This window comes from Lacerta agilis, chromosome 15, assembly GCF_009819535.1.
Source record: "Lacerta agilis isolate rLacAgi1 chromosome 15, rLacAgi1.pri, whole genome shotgun sequence".
Classification (NCBI taxonomy): domain Eukaryota; kingdom Metazoa; phylum Chordata; class Lepidosauria; order Squamata; family Lacertidae; genus Lacerta; species Lacerta agilis.
The window spans coordinates 15,391,360-15,418,919 of record NC_046326.1 but is presented as its reverse complement, the minus strand read 5'-3'; the positions used below and the strand labels follow the sequence as shown (position 1 = coordinate 15,418,919).

At 51.1% G+C, this 27,560-nt stretch overlaps 1 protein-coding gene across 2 annotated transcripts; it reads right to left on the bottom strand.

Moving 5' to 3' along the window:
• Positions 1–676: 676 nt before the first annotated feature.
• BACE1 (beta-secretase 1) lies at positions 677–22,905 on the bottom strand. 2 transcript variants are annotated; one of them, XM_033171672.1, is made up of 9 exons: positions 22,366–22,905; positions 15,117–15,205; positions 12,735–12,951; positions 11,477–11,614; positions 10,880–11,014; positions 9,592–9,693; positions 8,931–9,080; positions 6,307–6,478; positions 677–3,901 (listed from the first exon to the last, which is right to left on the bottom strand). In XM_033171672.1, exons 1-9 carry the CDS (start codon positions 22,621–22,623, stop codon positions 3,672–3,674), a joined length of 1,491 nt encoding a protein of 496 aa, XP_033027563.1. In that variant the 5' UTR covers positions 22,624–22,905; the 3' UTR covers positions 677–3,671. The 2 variants fall into 2 exon arrangements, with proteins under 2 accessions (XP_033027563.1, XP_033027562.1); XM_033171671.1 differs by having other exon boundaries at positions 677–3,894; positions 22,366–22,903.
• Positions 22,906–27,560: the final 4,655 nt, after the last annotated feature.

The window sequence follows — 27,560 nt, the reverse complement described above, 5'->3', positions numbered from 1 at the left end:
TGGTGCTTTCATTCTGCTGCAAGGGCAAAAAATGTCATGGGGTGGGGGAATGGTGAACCTATTGGCCATGATGGGAGCTGGGGTTCTATCACTTGGAGGGCCACATGCCTTTCTCCATCACTCTGTGTGTGTGTGCGCGCGCTCCCCCACAGTTGGAAAGCTGTGGGTCATAAGGACCAGACCAGATGTGCACAAAAAGGTGGACCCTCCCCTCCCCAAGCCTTCAGCAAAAAGCTTTGAGTGGCATTTGCGTTGCTCTTCTTTCCCAACTTGCCTGTGTTTGAAAATGTCCTGATCTGTCCTGATGCTTATAAAATGGTATTGAGCTGTGGGTGGGTATGGGTGTAAGGTGCTTGGCTAGGGCCACTGCTGTGCTTGGAGGGGGGGCAGGACAGGAGAGGGGGCCTTCTGCCATCACACCACTGAGGTTATTATTTGAAAGCAAGCTTTGCAAACTTCTTCAGTGGTGCTGATGGCCAACAAGTGCTTCACTCCCACAAGCCAGACCATCCCAGGGAATGGGAGAGGAGAGAGAGAGAGAGAGAGAACCCCCCTCAGCACCACGTGAAGCTTGGTACAGTCCATAAAGTGCATTTATCCACCCCAGAGCTATCCTCCCCCCCCCCCATCCACCCGGCCTCCCACCACCTGTCCATTAAGCCTTAGCAAACAAGTGTTTAAAAGGAACCAGACATTTACAAAAATAAAAAGGGTCACTTAGCTCCTTTCTCCTCCACTTCCATTTGAGATAAAACTGGGAGGATTTGGGAGCCAGTATTACAAATATTTACAGAATATTGTACAAGCAGATGGCATCTGGCATTCTAGCAAGCAGAAGGCAGCTACCTCCGTCCACACTGCAGAAATAGCCCTGCGACTATGCAAAAAGGTTTTTGGAAAATAACAATTTCAAGAACAGCCAACATATATATATATATACACACACACACACATACGTGTATTTGAAAACAATGGACATGTGTCGTTGGAAGGGGAGAGAGGATAAAGCCACAGCCTCTTGCAACCTTCGGATCAACTGAGCAACACACACACACACACACACACACACACACACACTTCAGTGGCAGAAGTTTGTCTCTTCCGAGCAATGCCAGGCAGAGGCAGCCTCCCCGTCTATGGCTTTGGTGGCTGAGTAGCAGCTGACCGCCAAGTGCTTCTTGGTCCCCTGTCTTTCCTGGAGCTGGGGCAATTCCTCGCTAGCTGCCTCTTGCCAGTGTGGCAGGCAAAGGTGTGGACCCCTGAATGAACACCCCCAGAAAGAGTAAGCAGCAACGCCAACCCATCCCAACAGAGGCTCCAGGAAGCCCTGGTGGACATCCTAGCAGGAGGAATGTGCCCCAACCCCTTCATACCCTTGAGAGCCCAGGCAGGGCAGAGTTAGGAGGTCTGCTGCTGTGACTCCAGGCTGCTCCGTGCCAGCCTCCCCAAAAGCTTCTGCTCTACCCAGCCAGCAACAAGGGCAAGGCACAGCCATTTGTCCTAGGCAGAGGCAACTCTCCCGGTGGGACATCTACCACCAAGCAAATGGTGTGGGAGCGGGGGAAGGGTAATTCCTATGGTGGCGTGATGCAGGGCTAGATTTCCTGAAGGAAAGCCTGGCCTCCTGCCTGCTCTCCTTCTGGGAAGCAAGTCATAGGGAGGCTGCATCCATCCAATTGCGAGGCGGGCAAGCCAGGCACCTGAGCAGCTGCCTCCAGGCCACTGGTCCAAAGTACCATCCTCAACCTCTCCAGGTAAGGCAAGGAGAGACCAGCGCCTGAACTGCTGCCAACCAGGGGCAGAGCAGCCTCTCTTGAGGCTGGCACTTGCCTGGTGTTTTCGACTACAACCTCCATCCTTCCCAGCCAAGCACAGCTGTGCTCCCTTCTCCCAGCATCACACAGCTAGGGCTAATGGGAGTTGTAGTCCAAAAACAATTGGAGGGCACCACCTTGGGGGAGGCTCATGTTGGATGATACGGGGCTAGATGGACCGGTAGCCTCCCTTGGCAGAAGGCAGCTTCCTAGGTTCAGTGATGCTCAGGCGACAACGGCGGCTGCAGAGGCAGCACCTGGCTATCAGCAGTTGTCCCAAGGATGCTCAGCAGGTGATGATGAAATGAGCTCAAAATATCTGTGGCAATGGACAGCCCAAACTCCTGAACCATGTTCAGACTGTAACAGGGAAGGGGGGGTCCTGTTTCCTTGCAGAATAAGTTTGGAACCCCCAAGAGAAGGGATCACAGCACAATCCAGCTGGCCCCAGATCTGGCTCACTGCACCTCCACAGCTACCATTGCCCAACCAGCAGGACTTAACAACGAAGAAGAAGCCACAAGGAAAACACTGGAGGATGGAACAGGGGAAAAGGGAGGAGGCAGGGTGGATGTGGGGGTGATGAGTCCCCTGGAGGCTTGCTAAACCCAAGTGAGTCACACATGGCTCCAGGTGTGATGGATGTCTGCATAAAACCATCCTCCCCAGATTGGTGCCCTCCAGGTGGACAACAATTCCCATCAGCCCTGGTACACAAAGAGGGCTGACTCCCAACGATGGGCAGGTCCTGCAGAACTCCACTGAGTTCTGCCACCCCAGAGTCCTGCTCATGAAGGAGGCGAGGAACAGGGAGGAGTGAGATGCCCATCAAGAGAGGCTCCGTAGGGGGTGGGCTGCTCCTTGAAGAGAAAGAGCTTCTCCAGGGAAGCAGCTAGGAAAGGGAGCTAGACAGCCTTGAGGAGGGAAGAGGCAGCTGTTCCTTCTCATCAATGGCTACAAAACTCTTTTTGACTCCTGAAAGCCTTTTTGATGCCTGGGATTAAAAAGGGACCATCAAGGCCCGTCCACTACCAGAGGCAGGAATCCTCCCTCCAATTTGCACGGTTAACAAAATGGAACCCTCACCTTGAGACGGACATGTGTCCATGTGTCACAGCTGGCCTTGCCCCCAGATCCTATCGGGGGGGGGGGGGGTCCTTGAAAGAAGTGCGGCCAGTGAAGGGCTGAGAAGGAGCCCAAATGCTCCCTGAGTGGGGCGGGGACACATTCCCCCTCCTTCAGTTTACCATTGTATAAGTTACATATATTTATATATATATCTATATATATATATATTTTAGAGAGAAACGCACACAAACCCTTTAAGAAATGACAGCCACTCTCATCGGCGCTACACAGAAGAAACACTTTGGGGTCCATCCATCCCCACTGCCCTTTTCAGCAAAGCCTTTACAGGTCGTGAGACCTCACAAGTAGTCCCATCGTCACACACGAGCAAAACGGGGGAAACAGCCATGAAGCCCTGAGGTGGGAAATAGCTCTGGGCCCCTCCTGAGCTGAGCAACCAGGCCGCCCCAGGGTTCCTGCTTCTCTTCCTTGCACTGCGACAGTAGGCCTCTCTCGCCCACCAGGCGGGCAGCAGAAGGAACCTCCATAAGCTGCCATCCTACAAACCACGGCAAGGAGGGAGGAAAAGGTTGCGCATCTTCTGCCGCTTTTGGTGCAGCCGGCCAGTCCCCCGCTCGCAGGTGGCCCCGAGGCAGCTGCAGCCCCGCACACGGCAGAGGTGGAAGGGGGTGGGAGGAGTTTGTGGCTCCCGGCAGCTGTGCCCCCCCCCGGCTGCCGGCACGGGCCTGAGGGTGGGGAGACAAGAGCGCTCACTTGAGCAAGGAGATGTCATCGGCAAAGTCGTCGTGGCCCCGGCGCAGGCAGCGCAGGCAGCGCCACTGGGACACCATGAGGCAGAGGGGGAGCATGAAGAGGGCGCAGATGGCCGCCATGACGTAGGCGATGGTCATCAGCGTGGACTCGTCCGTCTGGGGGATGTTGTAGCCACAGTCCTCCATGTTGGAGTGAAGGAAGGGGCCGTCCACAGCGGCCGTGCGGAACTCGTCGTGCACTGAAGCCAGGGGAACAGAGGAAACAAGAGGATAATGAACGCAGGACAGCAGTGGTAAGACAGACGATCCACGTGCAGAAGGCCCCAGGTTCGATCCCAAGTAAGGACCGTATTTTTCCGTGTATGAGACGATATTATTTCCTTAGAAATAATAGGCAAAAATTGTGGGTTGTCTTATACACAGATAGCGGGGGGGACGGGGGACAGGGGATTTGTGGCAGCAGCCAGCAGCAGATTTGCAGTGGTGATTGGGCGTGTGATTGGTTGCTGCGACCAGGCCTACTGACGATTGGCTGTGCCTGCGGCAATTGGGCGTGCCATTTACAGCAGTGGCAAGGCGTGCGGTGCAATTGGCTGTTGTTGCGTTGAGTGTGCAGCTTGGCTTGTGGCAGCGAGCACGCAGACTGGTGGCCGCGGCGTTACGTGCGATTTGCATTGGCGGGCAGGCTGTAGAGCGCTCCCACCCCCCACCCCAAAAAAACCCTCAACAACTCTGGTCAACCCCCCCCCCCCCAATTTTGTGTGTGTGAAAAGTAATGATCATCTTATACATGGGGGCGTATTTTACACAGAAAAATACTGTATGCCCACGGAAAGAGCTGCTGCCTGTTAGTGCAGACAGTATGGAGCAACATAGAGCTGCATTTTGCAAGCGGTGTGCCTCAGCTGATGCCTGCAAACACCGTTAGATGCCCAACGCCTGACACCAGACGGTTAGGGCTTGGCTGAAACAACCTTATGGGCCGAATCATTAAACAATCTACGGCCTTTTAAACTGGGGAGAGGTACTGTTTTTGTTTGTCACCAGGGTATGCATTTTTGTGTTTTTATATTGTAAACAGCCCTGTGTTCCTCAGATGAAGGATGGGAAAGTAGTAAATGATGATGATGGTGGTGGTGGCAGCCTAGTGGGTGTGATTAGGCCAGTGATGGCCAAACTTGGCCCTCCAGCTGTTTTGGGACTACAACTCCCATCATCCCTAGCTAACAGGGCCAGTGGTCAGGGATGATGGGAATTGTAGTCCCAAAACAGCTGGAGGGCCAAGTCTGGCCATCACTGGATTAGGCCCTATGCTTGGAGGTTCCTCACTGCTGCCTTACACCAAGTCAGACTCTCGGGTCAATTGAGCTCTCTGTCACCTTCTCTAAATGGCAGAGGTTTTCCAGGTCCCCAAGCACAGAAAGCGTTTGCACGAAGGAGCACCCAAGTTGTTATGGAGGAACTTTAGTGAAAGTCCTTTCCCTTGATACAAGGTGTGCAAGGCCTGTGGTGGGAACACCGTGGTGAGGGAAGAAAAAAGCATGTTCAGAGTGACACCATACTATGTTATTACTTCCTCACATTCCAGTGCTAAACCCGAGCATCATGAATTTGTTTGGGGGTTGCTGCTATGGCTCAAATCAAGCTCTGGACACCACAGTTTAAGGAGGATATTGACAAGCTGGAGTGTGTGCAGAGGAAGGGGACCAAGATGATCAAGGGCCTGGAAACCAAGCCTTATGAGGAACAGTTGAGGCAGTTCAGTATCTTTAGCCTGGAAAAGAGGAGATTGAAACGATGCCTTATGAGGAACGGCTTAGGGAGCTGGGTATGTTTAGCCTGGAGAAGAGAAGGTTAAGGGGTGCTATGATAGCCATGTTCAAATATATAAAAGGATGTCATATAGAGGAGGGTGAAAGGTTGTTTTCTGCTGCTCCAGAGAAGCGGACACGGGGCAATGGATTCAAACTACAAGAAAAAAGATTCCACCTAAACATTAGGAAAAACTTCCTGACAGTAAGAGCTGTCCGACAGTGGGATTTGCTGCCAAGGAGTGTGGTGGAGTCTCCTTCTTTGGAGGTCTTTAAGCGGAGGCTTGACAGCCATCTGTCAGGAATGCTTTGATGGTGTTTTCTGCTTGGCAGGGGGTTGGACTGGATGGCCCTTGGGGTCTCTTCCAACTCTATCATTCTATGATTCTATGATTCTATGAAATGATAGCCATCTTCCAATATTTAAAGGGCTGTCACATGGGGAATGGAGCAAGCTGGTTTTCTCCTGCTCTGGAGGGTAGGACAAGAACCAACGGATTCAAGTTACAAGAAAGGAAATTCCGACTAAACCTCAGGAAGACGTTTCTGACACAGTAAGAGCTGTTTTAACAGTGGAACGGTCTCCCCTCGGGAGGTGATAAACTCTCCTTCCTTGGAGGCTTTTAAGCAGAGGTCAGATGACCACCTGTTGCGGCTGCTTTAGCTGAGATTCCTGCATTGCAAGGGGTTGGACTAGATGACCCTCAGGGTCCCTTCCGACACTACAGCTCCATGGTTCTATGAGATGCATAGGCAATGGCGTGCCTGAGGCAGCTGCACAGGTGAGTGCTGTCTGTCTGCCCCTTCTGCAGTCAACCCCTCCTGACACCTTACACTTACCATGGCAGGCACTGACTGCAAAGCCAATGCGCTTGCGAGCCCGATCAAAGACCACGTAGAAGCCCTCCATGATGACAGCGCCCATGACGGTGCCCGTGGACGACTGGGAGATGGCGAACTTGTAGCATTCATCCTGAGACGTGGCCACGTCCTCGACAGGCCGCAGGTATTGCTGAGGGAGGGAGAGGCTTTTGGTAAGCCGGGGCACAGAAATTCTACCTTCTTTCCCCAAATGAGAATACAAGTCATACCTCGGAAGACGAACAGAATCCATTCCGGAAGTCCGTTTGACTTCCAAAGCACGGCTTCTGATTGGCTGCAGAAACTCCAGCAGCCAATTGGAGCCGCGGAAGCCCCGTCAGACATTCAACTTCCAAAGGAACATTCAAAAACCGGAACGCTCACTTCTGGTTTTCGATCATTCGGGAGCTGGAATGTTTGGGAGCCGAGGTGTGACTGCATCCTGCCATCTAGGCTCAGAGGTGTCAGGGTTGCCCAATGAGATGAGGAAAGCACTCTGCCCATGCACAAAGCCACTCATGTTTTTTATTTTCTCACAAGCGATAGGACTGAGGCCAGCTGCCATTTGCTATCAAGCTGGGTGCAGTTTGCTTCCTCCCTGCTCATCAGGAAACACTTGGTCTTCTGCGCAGCTTGTTGGTTTCTATAGCCTCTCTCTGTGCTGTTGCAGTCACAAGACTGTATTTACATTCCACAGGTTGATGGGATTGTTGTATTTGGATTCACAGGAACGGATGTGAGCTGTATTCTGCTTCTGTCTGTTGTTTCTCTCTCTCTCTCTTCTCGGACTGCTTTCTTTTCTTCTGCCTTCTAGTTAGTAATAAATTAGCTTCTAGCAATACCTCATGCCTCATTCCGTCTGCATTTCTTACACTGCAGGACTCTGCAAATGTGCTGGTGTCTGTGCAAGGCACCAGTCATGAGACATCGGGGGAGACAGGCTGAAGACGTTCCTGCGACATGCCCTGCCCCCCCCCCATTCCAACACAGTGGCCTGTCTTTGCACCCGGGGTTTCTGGCACCACATTTAAAACCAGCTTCCCCTGCGATGTCAGCAACGTGTTGATGTAGTCCAGGGTTTCCCAAACTTGGGTCTCCAGCTGTTTTTGGACTACAAATCCCATCATCCCTAACCACTGGTCCTGCTAGCTAGGAATGATGGGAGTTGTAGTCCAAAAACAGCTGGAGACCCAAGTTTGCATTAAAAACAAAACAAAATTGCAGCAACTGGTAGCTATGGCAGGCTCCCCTTTAAAGAAAAAAGTAACTTCAGCACCAGTTTACGGAGGGCTGGGATAGTTTTTCAACTGTTTTAGCCCACACCAGCAATTGTTTTTAGACTATGCTGCTGCTATTCTTTTAAAGTGTCTTTAAGAAGAATGGGAAATAATGAATCTTGATAGTTGAAGAAGGCCCCCCAATTCCCAGCAGGGTGAGTGGACATTTAAACAGATCTTCCTTTCCCAGCACCCAAATTCCAGCCCACAGCTGAATCCGTTAGCATCTTGGTTTAGCTCTAACCCAGATGCTGCCAAGCATGGTGCCCAAATCCAAAAGGCTGGTGTTCATCTGAGATCTCTCTCTCCAGTCCATCTTCCTCTTCACTCCCTAGAAAACTCCGGGCCCCTCAAAACCTCCCAGGTGGGTAGATTGGGAATTCAGCTCTCAGTACGGTCCTACCTTGGTTCTTGAACACCTTGGTACTCATACGTTTTGGCTCCCGAATGCCACAAACCTGGAAGTAAGTGTTCCGGTTTTTGAACGTTTTTCGGAAGCCGAACGTCTGACATGGCTTCCGCTTGAGTGCAGGAAGCTCCTGCAGCCAATCGAAAGTCGTGCCTTGGTTTTTGAACGGTTTCGGAAGTCAAACGGAGTCCCAGAACGGATTAAGTTTGAGAACCAAGTTTCCACTGTAAGTGGATGGAAGATTGAGATAAAATAGTGATAGATAGCTATACATAAATATATACAATTGTGTTTGATGAGGATCATAACTACTGTATTTTATATTTTCCTTTTTCTATATTATTCTTTTCTTTTGGTGCATTGACTTTTATTAAAGGTAAAGGGACCCCGGACCATTAGGTCCAGTCGCGGACGACTCTGGGGTTGCGGCAAGGGAGCTGGCGTACAGCTTCCGGGTCATGTGGCCAGCATGACTAAGCCGCTTCTGGCGAACCAGAGCAGCACACAGAAACGCCGTTTACCTTCCCGCCAGAGCGGTACCTATTTATCTACTTGCACTGCATGCTTTTGAACTGCTATGTTGGCAGGAGCTGGGACCAAGCAACAGGAGCTCACCCTATTGCAGGGATTCGAACCGCTGACCTTCTGATCAGCAACCCCTAGGCTCTGTGGTTTAACCCACACCGCCACCCACGCCCCATTCTCTTTTATTATCTTTCTATAAAGAGAGTTTGGATTTCATTGCTTAGTATGTTAAAAAACCCTGTAATACAATTCTATTAAAAAGGGGAGGGAAAGAGAACTCCTGGCCCCTCCAAGCTGCAAGAACTTCTCCTGAGAGTCAGATGCAATGCCTCACCTGAGGTTCCCTTCACACTCTGCCTACCCCAAAGCATACATGCAGTAGCGGCACCTACCTGTGGCAGGATGCTGATCCGGAAAGACTGGTTGGTGGTCTCGCCCATCAGGTAGAGAGAGATGACCGGGAAGATGTGCCAGGGGGTGGTGCCCACTTGCCAGCAAACCAGCTGCTCCCCAAGCCAGAAGCCATCGGGGAACTTCTCTGTCTGTTGAAGAGGGAGGGAAGGGTTTTTCCTGGCACCAGTACAAGCCACACCAGATTTTGGGGGAGGAGAATCAGGGTGGGGAGGCTGCGGCTTTTTTTTTGCTTTTCCTCCATTCCTCAGGTCAACAAAGATGAAGCAGCTCCGGGTTTCTGACCATCCACCTCCACCCCAGGGAGTAATGATGATTTGCGCGCTAGAACATCTAGCATGGAGATGCTGGCTCACTTGCCTGGGGTGGGGTGGAGGAACGGTACCAGGAGTGGGTTTTACCATTTCCTTGCATTGCAACACACACCCGGAGGAGGCCCAGTTACACTAACCGATTCATTTTTCACAATATATGCCCCATTGCAGGATGTGAATGTTCTGGTCCCGGAGCCCTTGGTTCAGGATTCGAACACAGAGCTGGGCACACCCCACTCTCTGCAGGGCCCGCAGATAGGCAGACCGGGAGGTGCTCTTTTCCCTTTGCTGACCCCCCCACCTCCCCCCCCCCCGGTGCATTTCTCACCGAGGAAGCTGTCTTTATGGACTTCACTGCTGCCTCAAAGACTTTCTTGGGAAGGCGGAGGTTGGTGGTGCCGCTGTCCACGATGCTCTTGTCATAGTTGTACTGCGGGGAAGGGGAAAGGCGCTCAGGCTCCAAAAACACCAATCCCCCCCTTACCAAGCTCATGCACACCAACTCCCAACCAGCCCTGGCAGAGGGGGACAGAAGCTGATTCTTACTGGAACCTGCATGGGTTGGGGGGAGGGTTTCTGAACTAAAGTTCCCCAGCCAGGCTGAGCACAACCTGATCCCGAATCTGTGGCAAATCCCTGGGCAGAGGAGCAAGGGCAGGGTCCAGTCCTCTGTCCAACCTCAGTCCTCAGTACCAAAAGCTGTTCCTATGCCCTGCCTCCACCTCCGAAACAAGGCATCTCATTGGTGGGCACTGCTCAGGTGCTGCTATGCACATATTCTGCACACACACATCACTAGTCAGTAAGATTTGATTTAAATCTCTCTTTTTTTTTTAACAGAAAGACTCATTCTTGCTGGTGTAATCTTAATATTTACAACCAGATGGAAGGTTTCATTTTTGGAATAATAAATTTTCAGAGTAGTTTATACAGTTATATCAAAAACTACTGATTTGGTTATATACTATTAGACATACATGGACCGATATTTATGAAATTATTGTGAGGTTAAATAAGTTAACTTTATATTCGGACAACTTTTCTGCTGTACAGTCGTACCTCTGCTTACGTATCCCTCTGGATACATAAACTTCGGAATGCGAATGCGGCAAACCCAGAAGTATTTTTCCGGGTTTCGCCACATGCGCATGCGCAGAGGCGCTGAACAGTGCCACGCGCATGCGCAGAAGCGGTCCTCTGGTTGAGAATTCCTTGGGATGCAGCCGGAACTCCAGAACGGATCCCGTTTGCAACCGGAGGTACCACTGTACTTCATTGGAAGGAGAAAAATAATCATTTCCTTAATAACAATTTAAACAATTTATTTAATTAAAACAATAACATTATAGCACATGTATCCATGTTTGTTAACTGATGTATTTAAACAATTTAAAAAAAAACTTAGACTGAGTTTTAACACACACAAAAAACTTAAATCCTTATTTCCTGATTAATAGCTTTTGGACCATAGAAAACTATCTTTAGAAAGATTTTTCCCGCAAAAGCATTTTATTTTAAAAATCCGATTTAAATTTTTAAAAATCCATTTTTTAAAATAAAAAAATATCATTGATTTTTATCCACCCTGCACCCAAGCACCCCTGGCTCCCTCTCACCTCCTTGCAGTCCATCTGCAGGTCCTGCCCGTTTATCTCTATCCTGACAATGATGACCTCGTAGTACCACTCTTTCCGAATCGGGGTGTACCATATGCTGCCCACGTAGAGGGACGGGTCGATGCCTCCAATGATCTGCAGGGACAGGGGTGTGGCAGGAAATGGCATTAAGAAGAAGGGGCCAAGAGGAGGGCGGTGGGTGCCCCGTTCCCCTCCCCTCCCCAAAGCACCAGCAAACTTCCTGCCTGGGCTGCTGGAGGCTCAGAGCTGCCTGGAATCTCCAGTCCAGGCCAAGTGCAAATGGGAGAAAGGGGGCGATGGAGAGGAGAGGACACTCTGTGTGTGCTTTGACACACTCTTCTCATCGGAACGCTGGCCTTCCACATACTCACCCCCAAAGCAGGAGAGCCCTCCTGCCTGAACCTCAGCACCTGGGGTTGGGCTGTGGTTGCTTAATGGTGAGGGGAAGGCACTCTGCAGATGCCCAGAGGTGTTCTCAACCTCTTTATTAAGTAGCTGTTCTAAGACTGGGAAGAGGTTCTGGGGATCCAACTAAAAGGAGGAAAATGAGACCCTTCTTGCCCCTGCGCCCCTCACCATGCTGCCCCCCACAGAAGCCAGGGCGTCCGAGACGTTGGGCGGGAAGCCGGCTCCACACAGCTGCAGGGAGAAGAGGTTGGGGACCTGGGTTTGCTTCACCAGTGAGTCGAAGAAAGGCTCCAGGGTGTCATCAGGCTGCAGAAAAGGAGACGAGGGACTCAGCATCAGTGAGCATGGAGTAAGCAAGTAGGCTGTGAGCTAGCCCTGCGCTTCAGGCTCACAGACAGGCTCTGCTGGGCTTTGGAGGCTTGGATGCTTTAGAATAGACATGGCCAAACATGGCCCTCCAGCTGTTTTGGGACTACAACTCCCATCATCCCTAGCTAACAGGACCAGTGGTCAGGGATGATGGGAATTGTAGTCCCAAAACAGCTGGAGGGCCTAGTTTGGCCATGCCTGCTTTAGAATATCAAGGAGAGGGGGATGAACTGCAAGGGTCTTCTAGTCCACCCCCCTGCAATGCAGGAATCTTTTGCCCAACATGGAGCTCGAACCCACAACCCTGAGATTAAGAGTCTCCTGCTCTACCAACTGAGCTATGCTCCTTGGGAACGAGGAATGTCTGGGGCCCTACCAACCCCAGCTACCAAAGGCCCCAGCTTGCATGACCAGTGGTCAGGGCTGATGAAAGGAGCCGGATGACTCCAGAAGAGCAACAAGCTCCCCAAACTCGGGACTAGACTGCGCATTTCATTCTGGGCAGCTTCTGTGTTGCTCCCTGGCAAAGGTGCGAAGACCTGCACTCCAGAGACCGGAGATCCAGGGTGGCTAGCTGGTCAGGTTTAGCAAAATCTACTTTGTAAAGTGCTTAAGGTCCTGCAGAGGACTGCCAGAGGACAAATGCAAGGAGACTGTTCTGCAGGTGGCATTCAAGAGGGCAATGCCTCTAAGGGGAGCTCAGTTTTAAGAGCAACAGGATTGGCCCCCTAAGCCCCTTTGGGCCTTCCAGGAGCCAGGGCAAGGGGGTTAAAGGAGGGTTATCCTATGCTGCTTCTGTGGCTGCATTATAGCTTCCAAGAGTAAAACAAACAAACAAACAAACAAAAACAGGTAAGCCTCTAAACTGGAAAACTGTAGGGAATTTTAATAAATTTTAACTGCCCAACACATTTCCATTGGGAGATGTTGTGTTGTTTTTTTTTTACTCAGCAGTTGTGATTTGTGCTGGAAGGGTTTGGGGACCTTACATGATACAGTTTCCACAGTGGCAAGGGGTGCATTCCTTCAGAGGTGCCCACACTGATGCCAGGCTCACCCGGGCAATCTCCGCATACGCCAGGCCCAGGATCCCTTCCCAGTTGGACCCGTTGATGAAAAACTTGTCCGACTCGGTGATGGCAGCAATGTTGGCGCGGACGGTGACGTTTGGGCCGTGGGGGATGGTCACCAGGTCAGTGCCGAGCTCGCCTTCCCACTTGCCCTGTGTGTATGGCACGTAGACTCCTTTCCTCAAGTCCCGGTACGTACCAGAGCTGCAAGAGACACACAGGGGGAGGGTAGGAGGCAGTGAGAACACAGGTAGGCGGCATGTTGAGGGAGCTACCTGCCTGAGGCAGCCTCAAAAACTCAAGGAAAGACCAGAAAAGGCTGTTTATGTATGCTACAACAGCTGCAAGGATGCTACTAGCCCAAAGATGAAAAGAACAAACAGTCCCGACTAGGGAAGAACGGCAAGCCAAACCGCTGGACTATGCTGAAATGGCATATCAAGAAGATAAAGACTTTAAAAAAGAATGGGGAAAATTCATAACTTACTTAGGAGACAGATAAAGACGTTACCTGGACTTTAAAAATCACTTGTAAAGAAACGAAAGGTATGGACAATTTAGAGGAACGAAAACTATGGAGAATGTATTGAAATGTAGTATTAGAAAAATTACTATAAGGACTGGACCCATGTAGGGGACAGGGATGGGGGGAAAGTCACATGATTCAGAGAATCTCATGAATTGATATGTTAAAGGTGTTTTCCCCTCCATTACTTTAAACTTGTTTTTGTAAAAAACAATTTTAAAAATTTTAAAGAAAAAAAGAAAATTAAAGGATTGGTGCAGAAAAGGCTACAGAGAAATCGTAAGATGTTTGGAAAGGGCTGCAGCTCAGTGGCAGGGCGCCTCTCTTTTGCACGCTGAAAGTCTCGGGTTCAAATTCCCGCAGCATCTCCCAGTAAGGCTGCGGAGGCAGGGAGCCCTTGTTGGAAACCCTGGAGGGTTGCTGCCAGTCAGTGCACGCAATACTGAGCAAGATGGACTAATGGTTTGACTTTATATAAAGGAGCTTGCTGTGCTCCTAGAATGTTCAACTGCTGCTCTGTTTTACTATGTCAGCTACTTGGAACATGAATGTTATACATAAATTAATACCTGCACGCCTCTCCTTTGTTTTCCTTTCACTTCCCTTTCCAATGTCTCTTATCTTTATCTTTTAAATTGCAAATTTGTGTGCAATCCTTTTTTTAAAAAAACTAATGATCGAGTACAGTACAATATGTGCCTCCAAAAAGGAATAAAACAATGTTTTATGGATGAACATCAGCATGGAAGATTTACGTCCCATAGATTATTCCCCCCCCCCACTCCCTGTAACAGTGACAGAAACACCTGCAAAGAGTCATGGGAGGGGGCAACCCCTACAATTAACAGCCCACAATGTGACAGCACAACTTTACACCAGTCCCCCTCTCCCCAACCTAGCACAAATAACTACCTACCCACTGACTTCATTTGGGATTTTAAAAAACCGCTCTGCCCCGACAGAGCGTAAGATACAGTCTGTGCCAACCCTGGTGCTCTCCAGGTACGACTGGATTTTGGTGGGGCTTGTAGTGCAGCAACACCTGGAGGGGAGCAGATGGAGCGGGGAAGGCTGATTGGCAGCCTCTGCTGGGAAGTGGCTCAGGCCCAGACCTTTAGCAAACCTCCACCAGGATAAAGGAACTGAGAAACAGAAAGGTGGGGCAGCCCCCGTGCCTCCCTGGTCTGCTAGTCTCCCTCCCACATGCAGACTGAGGCAGTAATTCAGAGAGCGCTCTTGGCAGATGTGGTGCCTTGGACTGGGGGGGGGGGGCATCACATCAATGGTGTGCACCTGCCCATCTTCCCTGCTCAAGAGGAACAGGCATGTCCATAGCACCCAGCCCATTCCCGGCCAGCTTTGGGCTGACTCCCCCATCAGTGCCTTGGGTCTGAATGGAGGTTCACTGGCTCTCCCCACTCGGCCATGCAAGGCAAGGAGGCAGTGAGCAGACCGAGGCGGAAGGGAATCAGCCTGCTATTGTCCATTGTGCCCTCCAGCAGCAGCTCCAGGGCCAGACAGCAACTCAGCACTTCTTCCCCCATGGCACAGAAAGAAGCCATTTAGCCCTGATCTGTGTGCTGATGTCACCTGGCGCCACCCTGGCACTGCCAGCCCGTGGCCAGATGGTCAAGTGTTTTCAGAAGAAACAGATGGGGCGAAGGGGCATAGGGATTATGGCTGGCGCTTGCAAAGGCAAAAGCCCCTACGAGCAAATTAGGGGCTAAACACCTCCCTGGTGAAAGAGGCTGGCGGGACAGAAGAGGGGAGAGGAGCGGTTTCCTTGCAAGCTCAGAGCTGCCCTCTCCTGCCTGGCCCCACATCAGCTTCCCTGCATACTCACAGCTGGCGGCGGTAGTACCGCCTGAGGAAAGGATGAGGTGCTGCACCCACGGCAAAGTTACTGCTCCCTGTGTCCACCAAGATATTCAGCTGGGGGGAGAGAAAGGGAGAAAGGTCAGTGCGTTTCATGCAGAGAATTGCAGGGCAGCCCAAATGTGCACGGCAACATCCTGTCCGGGGGACAAGGAGCTTGTGCCTGACCCACAACCACGGCCCAGAATATAATAGCTCCAGGGTGCATAATGCAGCACCACATCTATTAAACGAGGCTGGCTTCTGTTAGCATTGGGCATATGCAGCCTTCCGAACTACACAGGTCTCTACCTCAGGCAGAAAGGATCTAAACTGGGCACAGAGAGGCCAAGTTTGGCATCAAGATGCAAATGTTCTGTCGCTTTGGGCAGCGGCCTGTTCAAAAAGTTACAGGAGTGGAAGGCAAGTTCCCCCAAGGAAAACGTCTCTGTGTGCATGTCTTTAAGCCAAAGGGTGAAGCCGGCTCGGAGCACAAGGTCGCTGGTTCACCCCCTGCCCTTGGTCTGCAGCAGCAGCAGCTCCTCTGTGTGGTTTAGCCAGTCTCAGAAAAAGCATCGGCATCAGCAGCAAGCTGCAGGTATATCAATTTCCATGTCAGCTGGGGAAGGTCAGGGCTGCCAGACCCCAAGGTGGTGGTGCTGAGGCTGGAAGGAGCCTACCTCCTCGCAAACACTATGTGGCCTAACCCACTGAACAAAGGGCACAGCAGAAAGACAGATAGCTTGCTAACCGTGTGGGGTCAAACGCGGGAGAATTTGAAGCGCTGCTGTCTGAAACAGCACAGGAACACCGTCCTTTACACCAGGAGTGAAGAACTTGCCCCCACCCCAGATGCTGTTAGACTTGCACATCACTAGGGCTGATGGGAGGTGCAGTGCAGCAACAGCTTGGGGAGAGCACAGATGTTTCCCAAATCTGCCTCCAAGAAAGGAAGGGACACCCCCCTTGCAGTAAGGCACAAATACCCTCCAGGGATGAGTGCTTTGAGAGGTTCTGGGCCACTCACAGGAGAATTCAAAAAGGGGTTATAAAACAATACTATTCCGATGTTGTATGCTCACTGTTCATATGCTTTATAAATAAGAGTAGTGCACTGAATAGACCCCCCCCCAACGGCACATGCCTCCATGTGGCAAGGCTACCGTACTGATATGCGACTCCTCCAAAACACCGCTTTGCGAAATCTATTTCATTAGGATGCCTGCAAAGTTTTATCCGACTGTAATAATGTGCTCCACACAGTTTTTGTTTCTTAATAGTCTGTCTTGTTCATTTGTTGCTGTTTTTGAAAACTCAGCAAGCACATCTTTGAAAAGAAAAGCACCCACTCTCCTGCCTGGATAGCCATGCAGCAAGACAGGCTGTAGATGGGAGAGCATGGTGCCCACGCAGGCTTGAGCCCAGCAGCTTGGGAAGGAATTTCTCCTCCAGTTAAAGGCCATCGGAAAAGCAACAGTCCGCCCTAGCCTTGCTTGTCTTAAGCAGAGCCCCAAACGGAGCAGGGAAGAAACCTCGCAGTGGAGGCAAGAGGTCAGCACAGAGCCAGGCTGCAAGACCTCAAGTCACTTCCTGCAAATGTCAGACCAGGCAAAGGCATTTGTAGCTGTGCTCTCTCCACATTTCTGGGAAGAAAGGCACCTTGTGCCTAATCACAATGAGATCACAAGCAGGATGCCAGATACTTGTTGGCTCCCTCTCCTGGATCGTTCACATAGGATTCTTCTATATTTATACAGCATTTCACCAAAATTCATCATTGTTCCGTTCCATATGGCTCACTTAAAAGGTCCATTAGTACACAGCACCAGGCTTCTCTAGGCTATGAGGGTCTTGTCACTCAGTTGCACAAAGATGCAGAATGCCCAACGCATCCTTAAACATTTATACAGCACAGAGCACTTGGCTTGGCACCTCCTGCATTTTATTACCAGCACTTCACAGAGGGATTGCCCATATATATTCACCTCTGCCTCCTGACCACCCCTACTGGTTTCTTATAGGCAAGACTCTTAAGTGTCAGTGACTACCTGGCAGAGTAAGAAGATGCTCTGGTAGGTCAGCAACTCGCAGGGCTGATCTGGAACTCGAGACAACCCCAAATGACAAGCAATGACCCTTAGCACAAAGTGTGCAGCAGCAGGAGTGGAGAACCTCTGGCCCACCAGATGTTGCTGAACTACAATTCCCATCAGCGCAGCAAGCACTGTCGTGGATGATGGGAGTGGTAGTTCCCCACTCTTGGACCTCAGAGGCCAAGACCAAAAATTAAAAAGATCCAAACCAAAAACAAACAAGAACCTCCTAAGCAGACCACTGGTTCAGACAGAGCTTTTGGGTTATGGTCAGAGGAAGTAATGCTTCTGATCAGCAGTTGCAGAAAACCACCAGAGGAAGAGTCTACTTGTTCTGCTTGCAGCCCTCCCATAGCTTCTGGTTGGCTACGATGAGAACATGATGTTGCACTCAAAGGGCCATTGGCCTAATCCAGCAAGCAGGCTCTTGTTTTGTCCTTATGTTACTACTAACACAGTGATTTGCTGTAACCGGCCTATCTGCAACTGGTAAAGTCACTGCCGCCAGGTATGCACCAGCCTAAGTCCACATGGGTTGCACACCAACAGAGAGAGAACTACTAAACTGAAAAGGAAAACAACCAAGAGGTGATTGGATCATTAGCAAAGGGGTTCAGGAAGATCCACCCCCCCAAAAAAATGAGTTTTGTGCTGCTATTTTGTTCTTATCATGTTAACTTATTTTATAAGGAAAGGTGGGAGCCAAGAATATTTCAATGGTGTTCTTAGGGGCAGCCAATTTCAGTCCCTGGTTTTCAGAATGCATTGCAAAATCACTCTGTAAACTTGAGGTCCGTATAGTTAAAGGTCCGTATAGTTAAAGGTCCGTATAGTTAAAGGTCCGTATAGTTAAAGGTCCGTATAGTTAAAGGTCCGTATAGTTAAAGCTATGGTTTTCCCAGTAGTAACGTACGGAAGTGAGAGCTGGACCATAAAGAAGGCTGATCGCCGAAGAATTGATGCTTTTGAATTATGGTGCTGGAGGAGACTCTTGAGAGTCCCATGGACTGCAAGAAGATCAAACCTATCCATTCTCAAAGAAATCAGCCCTGAGTGCTCACTAGAAGGACAGATCCTGAAGTTGAGGCTCCAGTACTTTGGCCACCTCATGAGAAGAGAAGACTCCCTAGAAAAGACCCTGATGTTGGGAAAGATGGAGGGCACAAGGAGAAGGGGACGACAGAGGATGAGATGGTTGGACAGTGTTCTCGAAGCTACTAACATGAGTTTGGCCAAACTGCGAGAGGCAGTGAAGGATAGGCGTGCCTGGCGTGCTCTGGTCCATGGGGTCACGAAGAGTCGGACACGACTGAACGACTGAACAACAACAACAAACTTGAGACTGAAAATGGTTGTGCCTAAGAGTGCCCTGGAAGGATTCAATTTGGGGGAAAGGTTGGGCTCAATAAAAGCCCAGTTCTGTGCCTAGAGGTCTCCTTCATCCTTTCCCTGCCTTTGGGGACCTGCCATCTCAATTTCTCTACGCGCGGTTGCATGTGAAAACCCAGGCACTTCTTGTTAGTATCTGAGAGTGTAGAGAACAGAAGCCTACCCGCTGTTTTTGCCCAGGACAGCAGAAGCAGTTATGCACTGCACCAGAACAGCCTCTTCCCTGCGTCCCAGAGGACATAGCCGCAAGCCACCACTGGGTTTGCTGGCAGTAATTGTACTCCCTCTGTTCAGCTGCAAACCTGGGCAATAAACACACACACACCAATGGCGGAAGTGTATCAGAGCGGACATCCCAACCTCCTCTTGGGTCCTGCTGCAAAATCTCTCAGTGAGCAGCCGGGTGGGGCCTAAACAGAGAGGGGGCATTAGAGAGCCTTGCTAGGTCTTGCTGCTGAGACATAACCGGCTGTAACAAAATAATGTTCATGCAATATATTTCTCTCTGTATCAAAGTTCTTCACAGACATAGTCTACATGTAGAGATCAACAAAGTTCAGCAAAGTAACATAATAGCAAAATGAATAAAAGTCCCAATGAACCATATCGATCACAAAGTCCCAGTGAATGCTTCCACGTAACCTAGGTTTTAATGTTGTTTTGAGGTCTTGCTGCTGGGCAGCCTTAATCCTGACCTCACAAGAGCTCTGTCTTCTCCTAATCCCCCACGGAGAGTGTGCCAGGAAAGGACTTACTGCTTCTAATCAGCAAACCACAGTGCACATGTGTACACAAAGCACAATCTCTTGCTCCCTCCGATAATTTTTTTGAATGCTGTCACCTGCCTCCTTTGAATACTCACCATCCAGGCAACAGACAAAGTCAAGCTTCCATAGGTGTTGTCACCAATGCCAGCCCTACACAGAGTAGGCCCATCAAAGTTAATGGGCACGGCTAATTTACAGCCAGTTGGGTTTGGTTGGGTCCACTCTGAGTAGGACATCGTTGGCTCCAACCCCGTAAGTTTAACAAAATTAACAGATGTCAATTTGTGCACTCACTCAAAGCAATCTTCGGGGGAAACAGAGTCTGCTCTCTGCTTCTGGTGCTACCATCTCTTTGCCTGAATGTAAAGAGTTCAACATGAGGCATTTAAGGATGCAAGACCAATACACCCTGCACAGGAGTAAGTCTAATTGAATAGAATGCAGCTTACAAACAAAATGAGCCTGCAGTGACCCTGGGTGGCACAACACCCTTTTAGACTGGAGGAAGCAAAGCCAAGTGAGTCAAAGTGACTCCCCCCGCCCCCCAGTACAGTTTGTTTTTCCATCCAGTGGGTCAAACACTCAAGCACCACCTTGACAGGGCTCTACGGCCTGGTAATGAGTCCCAGAGGGAGATGGCAACAGCCCTTGTTCCAGAAGACAGCAAGGTCAGCTCTCCAACCCAATGTCCCACCAGCCCTGCCAATCTCACTTTGCAGCTGGCACCCAAAAAGGCCAACAGTTTGCGTGCGCGCGCGCGCGCGCACGCGCACACACACACGGGGTCACCACTGAGGATGCTCTGCTCAAGCCACACCCTCACCCCACAAATCCTGACACTGCTCAGTTTTCACAAGCTACACTCACTTGCAGTCAGGCAAAGACTGCCCACCAAAGCCCCTCTCAAACTCACATTTCCCCTCACCCACACAGATACGACGCCCTGTAGCTTGTGGCACCACATTGTCACTCTAGAGCCTCTCCAAAGTCCGAATACAAGCACTTTTGGGAAGCAATGCCAGTGTTTGCTCTGGCTTTGGGGGCTCATCTTTGCAGAGAGGTTTAATTCGCTAGCCTGAATTTTGCCACTGTGGGCCTAAGAGAACAAATGTGCTTGTAATATGCACACCTGGTACCACTTACTCACGCACACATATAGGCTTGTACTTTTCCCACTCGCTTCCACACACACACACACACACACACATACACACTTTATATAAGGAACCTTTAATTCCACTGAAAGCACCATATGTTGTTGGCATCTCTCGCTTACTTGGCCCATGGCCAGAGAGCTGAAGAGGCAGCCGGCAGAGGAGGGTTGGGGAGCTGCGGGAGCCTTCCTGGAATCAGGCAGCTCTGAGCAAACCCGCTTGGCAAGGCGAGGCAAAGGGGTGAGGGGTTTTCGTGGCCTCTTCCCCAGCAGCGAAAAGTCAGCTCGGCAGTGGAAGGGCACAGAGAGACCCCTCACCCACAATGTGGAGCATGCCATGGGTCAGTTTGGAAAGAAGCAAAGGTGCTGGAAATGTGTTCTGCACATCCTCAGAGGCTATCGTCACTGCCCCACAATATTTCAGGCCAAGCCCCAGCACTAAAAATAAGTTCCACAGCTAAGCTGCGGCTTAAGCCTCAACAAATACCCAGGTACATCCGGCTTTTTGCGCAGAAGCAGGCAACCCGGCTGCACAGAGGGATCCCTGTGAAATTTTGTGTCTTTGTACATGACAAAAATGCCACTTCTCTTCTTGCATCCACGCACAACGTTCTAAGCCAGCTCTCTTCCTCACCCACCCACCCAACCAGTCGCTCTCTATGGCAGCTTCTCATTTTCAAAGCTACCAAAGAGAAGCAGCTCCCAGATAAGCACAGCCTTTTTTCACCAGTCTGTTTCAGTGGAGAAGAAATGCTCCGGTATCCCATAGGAAACAAATGATTTCCACGCTCTGCTCACTTTCATCAATGGCTGCACCTCTTCCGAAAGCCCTTCCCCCAATCTGTTCCCTGGGGGGACCCCAAATAAAGCTGCTGAGGAGCCAGCAAAAACAGCTCCACCGACAAGGACTGCTTCGCTTTGCACTGGAAAGGCTGGAGGGTGTCAGCTAAGGACACAATGGAGCTATGGCCGCACGTGAGCACAGGGATGGTCACTAGTGTGGTCAGGTTGACATAGTGAGACCCGATTTCAGTGACAGACCACGTCTGAATAACTTTCATCCATCTCCTCCTTTTAAAAAAGTGTTTTGAAAGGCTTCAGAACTCAGAGCAGATGTCCTCCCTTGCCATCTTGCCCTACCAGCCATGAAGCTAGCCCAAGGGCGGACAAGGAGGCAAGTGATTTGTCTCTCTCTCTGCAGGCAGCACACAACACCCAACTTTCCCCTTTCATCCTTGCAGCGGCCCCTTCATCCCCCTCCCCTTACTTTGGATCTTCTGAGGGTCCAGCTCCTGGAAATCACTGTGCAAAGTGCCCCACCAGGAGCCTAGCTGAAAATCCTGTGCCGGAGGCTAAGAGTCAGAGCTGTGAGTTAAAAAGTACAGGCTGCAAGGTTGATCTCTCTGCCCTGAACTTACCAGGTGGCCTTGAGGAGCTCTCCACCCCACCCAAGCATCACACACACTTCATCTCTCCCCCACACAGCCCCATCCCTACCTGCAACCCACCGACTTTCTTCAGAGGGGGGGATCACTGGCCTTGGACAGGAAGCATTCTGAAAGCATCTAGAGCACGGTTTCCCGAACTTGGGTCTCCAGCTATTTTTGGACTACCATTCCCATCATCCCTGACCACTGGTTCGGCTAGCTAGGGATGATGGGAGTTGTAGTCCGAAAACAGCTGGCGACCCAAGTTTGGGAAACCCTGATCTAGAGCCATGCCCACCCCACCCCCAGCATGGCGAAGGGCGCTGGCCTGACCCGATGCCCCTCGCTGCCTGCCTGCCCACCCGTGGGGGTCAGTGGGCGCCAAGCTCGTGGCCCGACGGCGGCTCACCTTCTGCGGGGGGCTCCCCACCGTCATCTCCACGTAGTAGCCCTGCCCGGACTTGCCTCGCAGGTTGTCCAGCATGTCGGCGAAGACGCCGCCGCCGCCGCCGGGGCGAGGCTCGTCCTGCTCGTCGGCCGAGCGCGGCGCCCGCGGCTGGATCGGCGCGCTCCGCAAGGGCAGCCGGAGCCCGACGGGAGCCTGGACGGGGCCTCGCGCCACTCCTGAGCCCAAGCACAGCAGCAGCCCCAGCAGCGCCCGAGCCATGCTCAGCTCCGCCGGCTCCTGCTGCAAGGCCGCGCGGGGAGGAGGAGGACGACGAGGAGGAGGAGGACGGGGAGCGGGCAGCGGCGAGGCAGACCAGGCTACTTCCCAGCGGCCCGGCGGCGGCCTCGGGAGGCACCTCCAGGCCGCGGCGGGAGCTGCAGCTGCATCGGGCGCCGCCGGCCTAGGCGAGATGCAGAGGCTCCTGTTGCTCGGCGCCGCGGTCCGGCTCCAGAGCAGCAGCTGGGAGGGCTCCGCGCTCGAGCCTGGGCGGCGGCGGCGCCTGTCCGAGGCAAAGGCTTTTCCTTCTGCAGGAGCTCGCTGGGAGTTGTAGTCCACGGGCGGGCCAAGCCGGAGAGAGGTAGCGGCTCCTTCTGCGCACGCGGGAGCGGCGGCTTGCTCGCAAGGCGCGCCTGCCGGAAGCTTCGAAGCGCCGCCTCCTCCTCTGCGCGTTGGCCCGGCTGATACCCAGGGCAAGGAAGGAGCATCTTCTCTCGGCCTGCCTCTCCTGAAGACGCCTCGTGGCCGGAGGGAGGCCGGTGCCCGCGTCGCACAGCACGAGCTAGAGGAGCCGAAGTCCCTTAGCCCCTCCATAAAATATTTGACGGCGCCGGACAAACCACCCCCCCCAAAAAAAGTTGATGGGCATCAGGGGTGCCAACTTGAATAAAATATTGGGGGGCAGCCGGGCAGGTAAACCCCGTCCTGCATAACCAATCACGTGACGGGGTGCACGCACAGCATTTGAATGGCAATGCCCATCAACTTAAGGAGGCAGCCCCCTCAAATATTTTATGGGAGGGACAAAGACCCCTTGGCCCCTAGCAATTGGCCATGCAAGTGGTGTGCAGGTGCCGTGTCTTGTGGTCGATTATGCGGGGTGGGGCTTACCTGGGCCCCTCGATTTTATATTCAAGTTGGCACCCCTGGCACAAACCAAGTGTTGTTGGTTTTTTGGTACCAGAGCCAAAGAGGGCAGGCGAATGGCTGCCCTTTCTTGGCGAGCCTCAGCAGCTCCTGGGGACTGGCTCTTCAGACCTCTTGGGTGGCCCCCGTTGCCTTTATTGTGTGGCAGGCCTGAGAGGTCAAGGGAGTCCCTGCAAGAGAGCCACAGTGGGAAAGCCCAGCTACAGAAGAGCAGACAGTGGGGTTGTCGAGGGAGGGGCCAGACAAGGGCAGGCAGGGTTCCTGGCCATCTACAGGAGTCCCCACCAGCTATTGGGCTGGTCAAGGTTCCACGCTGCTGGCCTCGATGGTTGGACAGATTCCTTGGAAAAGTGAGACCAGGCCTGTGTCTGCTTGACCTTTGCCCATCCTGTCTGGTCAGTGGGGCAGAGTCTGTCATATCTAACTAGGTGTCCGCCCTAGTAGGTGCCTTCCTTATAGTGGGGGTGGTTCCCACCATTCTGAAAGATGCTTTGTATGGAGAGCCTTACTAAATAAATCTGCCCTCGGCACTAGTGGTATGAGTAACTATTACCATCATTAGGGTGTCTGTGCCTTGGGTTGCATCTTCACTCCAGGTTTCCGAGTGAAGCTGAGCACTTAGGTCCATTCCATTCAGGCTTTAGGCCTGATTTTTGGAAAGGAAACTGTCTTGGTCACCCTGTTAGGTGTCCCATGCCAGGTGATTTTCCTGGCTCTCTTAGCAGAGTTGGTACCATCAGTCACGGTATTGTTCTGGATCTGGCTAGGATGGGTATACATGATGCCACCTTTCAGTAGGCCATCTAAGAACACAAGAAGAGCCTGCATGGGCCATCTAGTCCAAGTGAGGTAGAACATCGCCATCAGGATTAGTAGCCATTGATAACTTTATCCTCCATTAGTATTCTCCTTTTTCTTCAAGCTATCCCAAGTTGGTTCCCATCACTGTGGAAACGAGTTCCATACTGGTGCATGAAGGACTTCTTTTTGTCTGTTCTGCATCTTCCAACATTCAGCATCATTGGATGTCCATGAATTCTAGTGTTACTTTCATCTGCTCCTTCCCCTTAACCTTTCTGGTTGTTCTAATCTAGAAGCCCAAACCCAGAATACTTGGAGGTGCTTGGAGGTTGAAGTTACTGCTATGACCTTTGTGGTACCACAGATCCTCACCTGTACTTTTTAATATCTACATGAAACCAACTGCTGGTTGAGCCAATTGAAATGGCATGAGCATGGTTCTCCTGTGCAGCTGACACAATCCCAGGTGATGTCATTTTCAGGAATGGATGTGGGTTAAGAACACAGGCCACCTTCCGCTAATCAAGTAAATAAATAAAAATACTTAACTAAAAGTAGAAATTACGGATTTTTCTGAGCACTTGGGGGTCAAAGGAAAGTATTTTAAAACAACAGCTGTTGAGACATTTCATTCTGAATCTGCTAGACAGAGCCAGACAGAGGATGGTGACAGGTGGGTGTCCTGCCCCTCCAGCCCAACAAATTCTGGCTGTGCCCATGGTTCCACCTCCACTGTTGGAGGTGGTATGGCTCTGAATGCCAGTTCCTGGGAATCACAACTGGGGAGAATGGCTTGTGTGAAAAACAAAATCTCTACTCTCTAGTAGCCCTCACCACAGTGCAGCAAGGCTGGCAGGGGTAAAACAATGAGAGGCATGGGGCAGCCCCTGGAGACAATCCTATGGTTTAAACCAGGGGTCAGCAACCTTTTTCAGCCGTGGGCCGGTCCACCATCCCTCAGACCAGTGTTTTTCAACCACTGTTCCGCGGCACACTAGTGTGCCGCGAGATGTTGCCTGGTGTGCCGTGGGAAATTACTTTATATATAGTCAATATAGGCACAGTTAATTTTTTTAACATTTTCTAATGGTGGTGTGCCTCGTGATTTTTTTCATGAAACAAGTGTGCCTTTGCCCAAAAAAGGTTGAAAAACACTGCCTCAGACAATGTGGTGGGCCGGACTATATTTTGAAGGGAAAAAAAGAATGAATTCCTGTGCCCCACAAATAACCCAGAGATGCATTTTAAATAAAAGCACACATTCTACTCATGTAAAAAAATGCTGATTCCCACACCGTCCGCGGGCCAGATTGAGGCGATTGGGCCGTATCCGGCCCATGGGCCTTAGGTTGCCTGTCCCTGGTTTAAACTCTGTACGATGGAAAGAATCCCGTTCTTTTGTCTGCTTTGACCCTCCCAACATTCAGTTTCATTGGATGCCCCCGTCCGTATTACAGGCTGTTTGCAGGCTACACCTTTAACCAGAGTCTGCCCCTGATTCGCCTTGTTTTCCTAGACAAGTTGTTGCAGCTGGTAGGGAAGCTGTAAACAGGGGAGAGGATGGAATGAGCTGCTCTCGGGACGCAGAGGCTGAATTCAGCCTTACACAAGTGCCCGAGAGGGAGCCCTCGTATTTTGTGCACACACACAAAAAAAGAGTCTACGCCGGCAGTCACTTAAATCCACCGATTTAGCAAACTTTCTCGTTTTTTCGGGTGCTGCAAAACTTTGCGGGGTTTTCTCGCCCGTGCTGCCGCCCAGTGGCTAAAACCTTCAAGGGCTGCCTGGTTACAGCATGTTGGAGAGCGCTAGGAGGACTTGATAGAGAGAAGCGGTTGCGGTGGGAGGGGGTAAGGCGGATATAGTGTGTGATGAGGGGGTGAAGAGAGATTGATGGAGCAGGGGGAAGGAAGAGCAGGGGAGTCAGCGTATCACTAACTCAGCACTTTCCAGAGGTTTGGTGTTTTTGTGTGTTTCCCTCCTACATACAGATCATGCAGAAGGAAACCTTCCCTGCCAGAGTTTGCTGCAGCTGTCAGAAATGCAAGGGCAAAATAAAGCAACTTAGACAACTTGAATGGGAGAAGAGACAAGGGAGGTCATGGCGAGGAACAGTTGCCACTAGAAAGATTCCTCCAACTGAGTTAAAGCACAGACATCGTATTTCCACTCGCACTTTTAAAAAAAGAAATATGCTTCTGTTTTTACAAGCAAGTGGAAGAGAGATTTGTATTTGTGACCCACCTGGAAAGAACCCCAACCAACCAGCAGCTATGAGAAACAGGTACAATGGAGACTGCTTGTGGTTCCAATTCCATTTAATAAGTTAAAAGTCCAGGCCATCACACAGCAGTGGAACTTTCCAACATATACAAAGGTGCAGAATTTCACAATCATCCTTAAATATTTTTTTTCCTAGTCCTTTAAATATCTACACATTTCCTATTTCTTTTAATCTAAACAATCTGGGGTTTACAACAATCCACCCACAGAGAAGGCCTCAGGTACAGAGGAGCCCATGTGTTTGGGGAGCAGGGGCATGTGAGCTTGGGCTCCATTTTGGGGGGTTTGGTCCAGCACCTGCACAAAGGTGAAAAAAGGTGCCACAGCCTAGAGGGCAGTGGCGGCTAAGCAGTAAAGGGTGGTGCTCGGCTGGGGTCAGGGTGGGGAGACAAAGCAGCTCAGCTTCCCATCAGAACCCACCTCATGGAGCTCCTCACTGCCACCCCAAAACATGACAGAAAAAGCATTGCGAAAGCAGAGATTTCTCCACCCTCTGCCTAGTTACTGCCCCCCATCCTGCCTCAGGTGGGTAGCCATTACCTGCCTATGAGTTCACAGCCTGCTCTCCTTCCTATTAAAATGGCAAGGATGAAATGGGAAACTCCTGGTGCCCAGGGAGAAAGGAAACTGTATGCAGATGGACAAGGGGGGAGCAGAGAAGGAGAGGGGACCCAGCTTGTTCTAACCTAAGTAATGTTCAAGGTGTTCCGCCCTCCTCACCTTCCTGCTGGTGCCTGGCAGTGAGACATTAACACTTCCTCTCCCTCTTCCCAATGCCACCAGCCAGGTTTGGTTTTCCTAACTCCAGGTGGAAATTGGACCTGGCGGTTGAGGCGGAGGGGGGGGGGAGGTGTTAAAAGACAAGGCCACAAATTGTTGCATTCAAAAGTTGACAAAAGAAAGCACTAGGGGAAAGTCCTTTTTTCCAC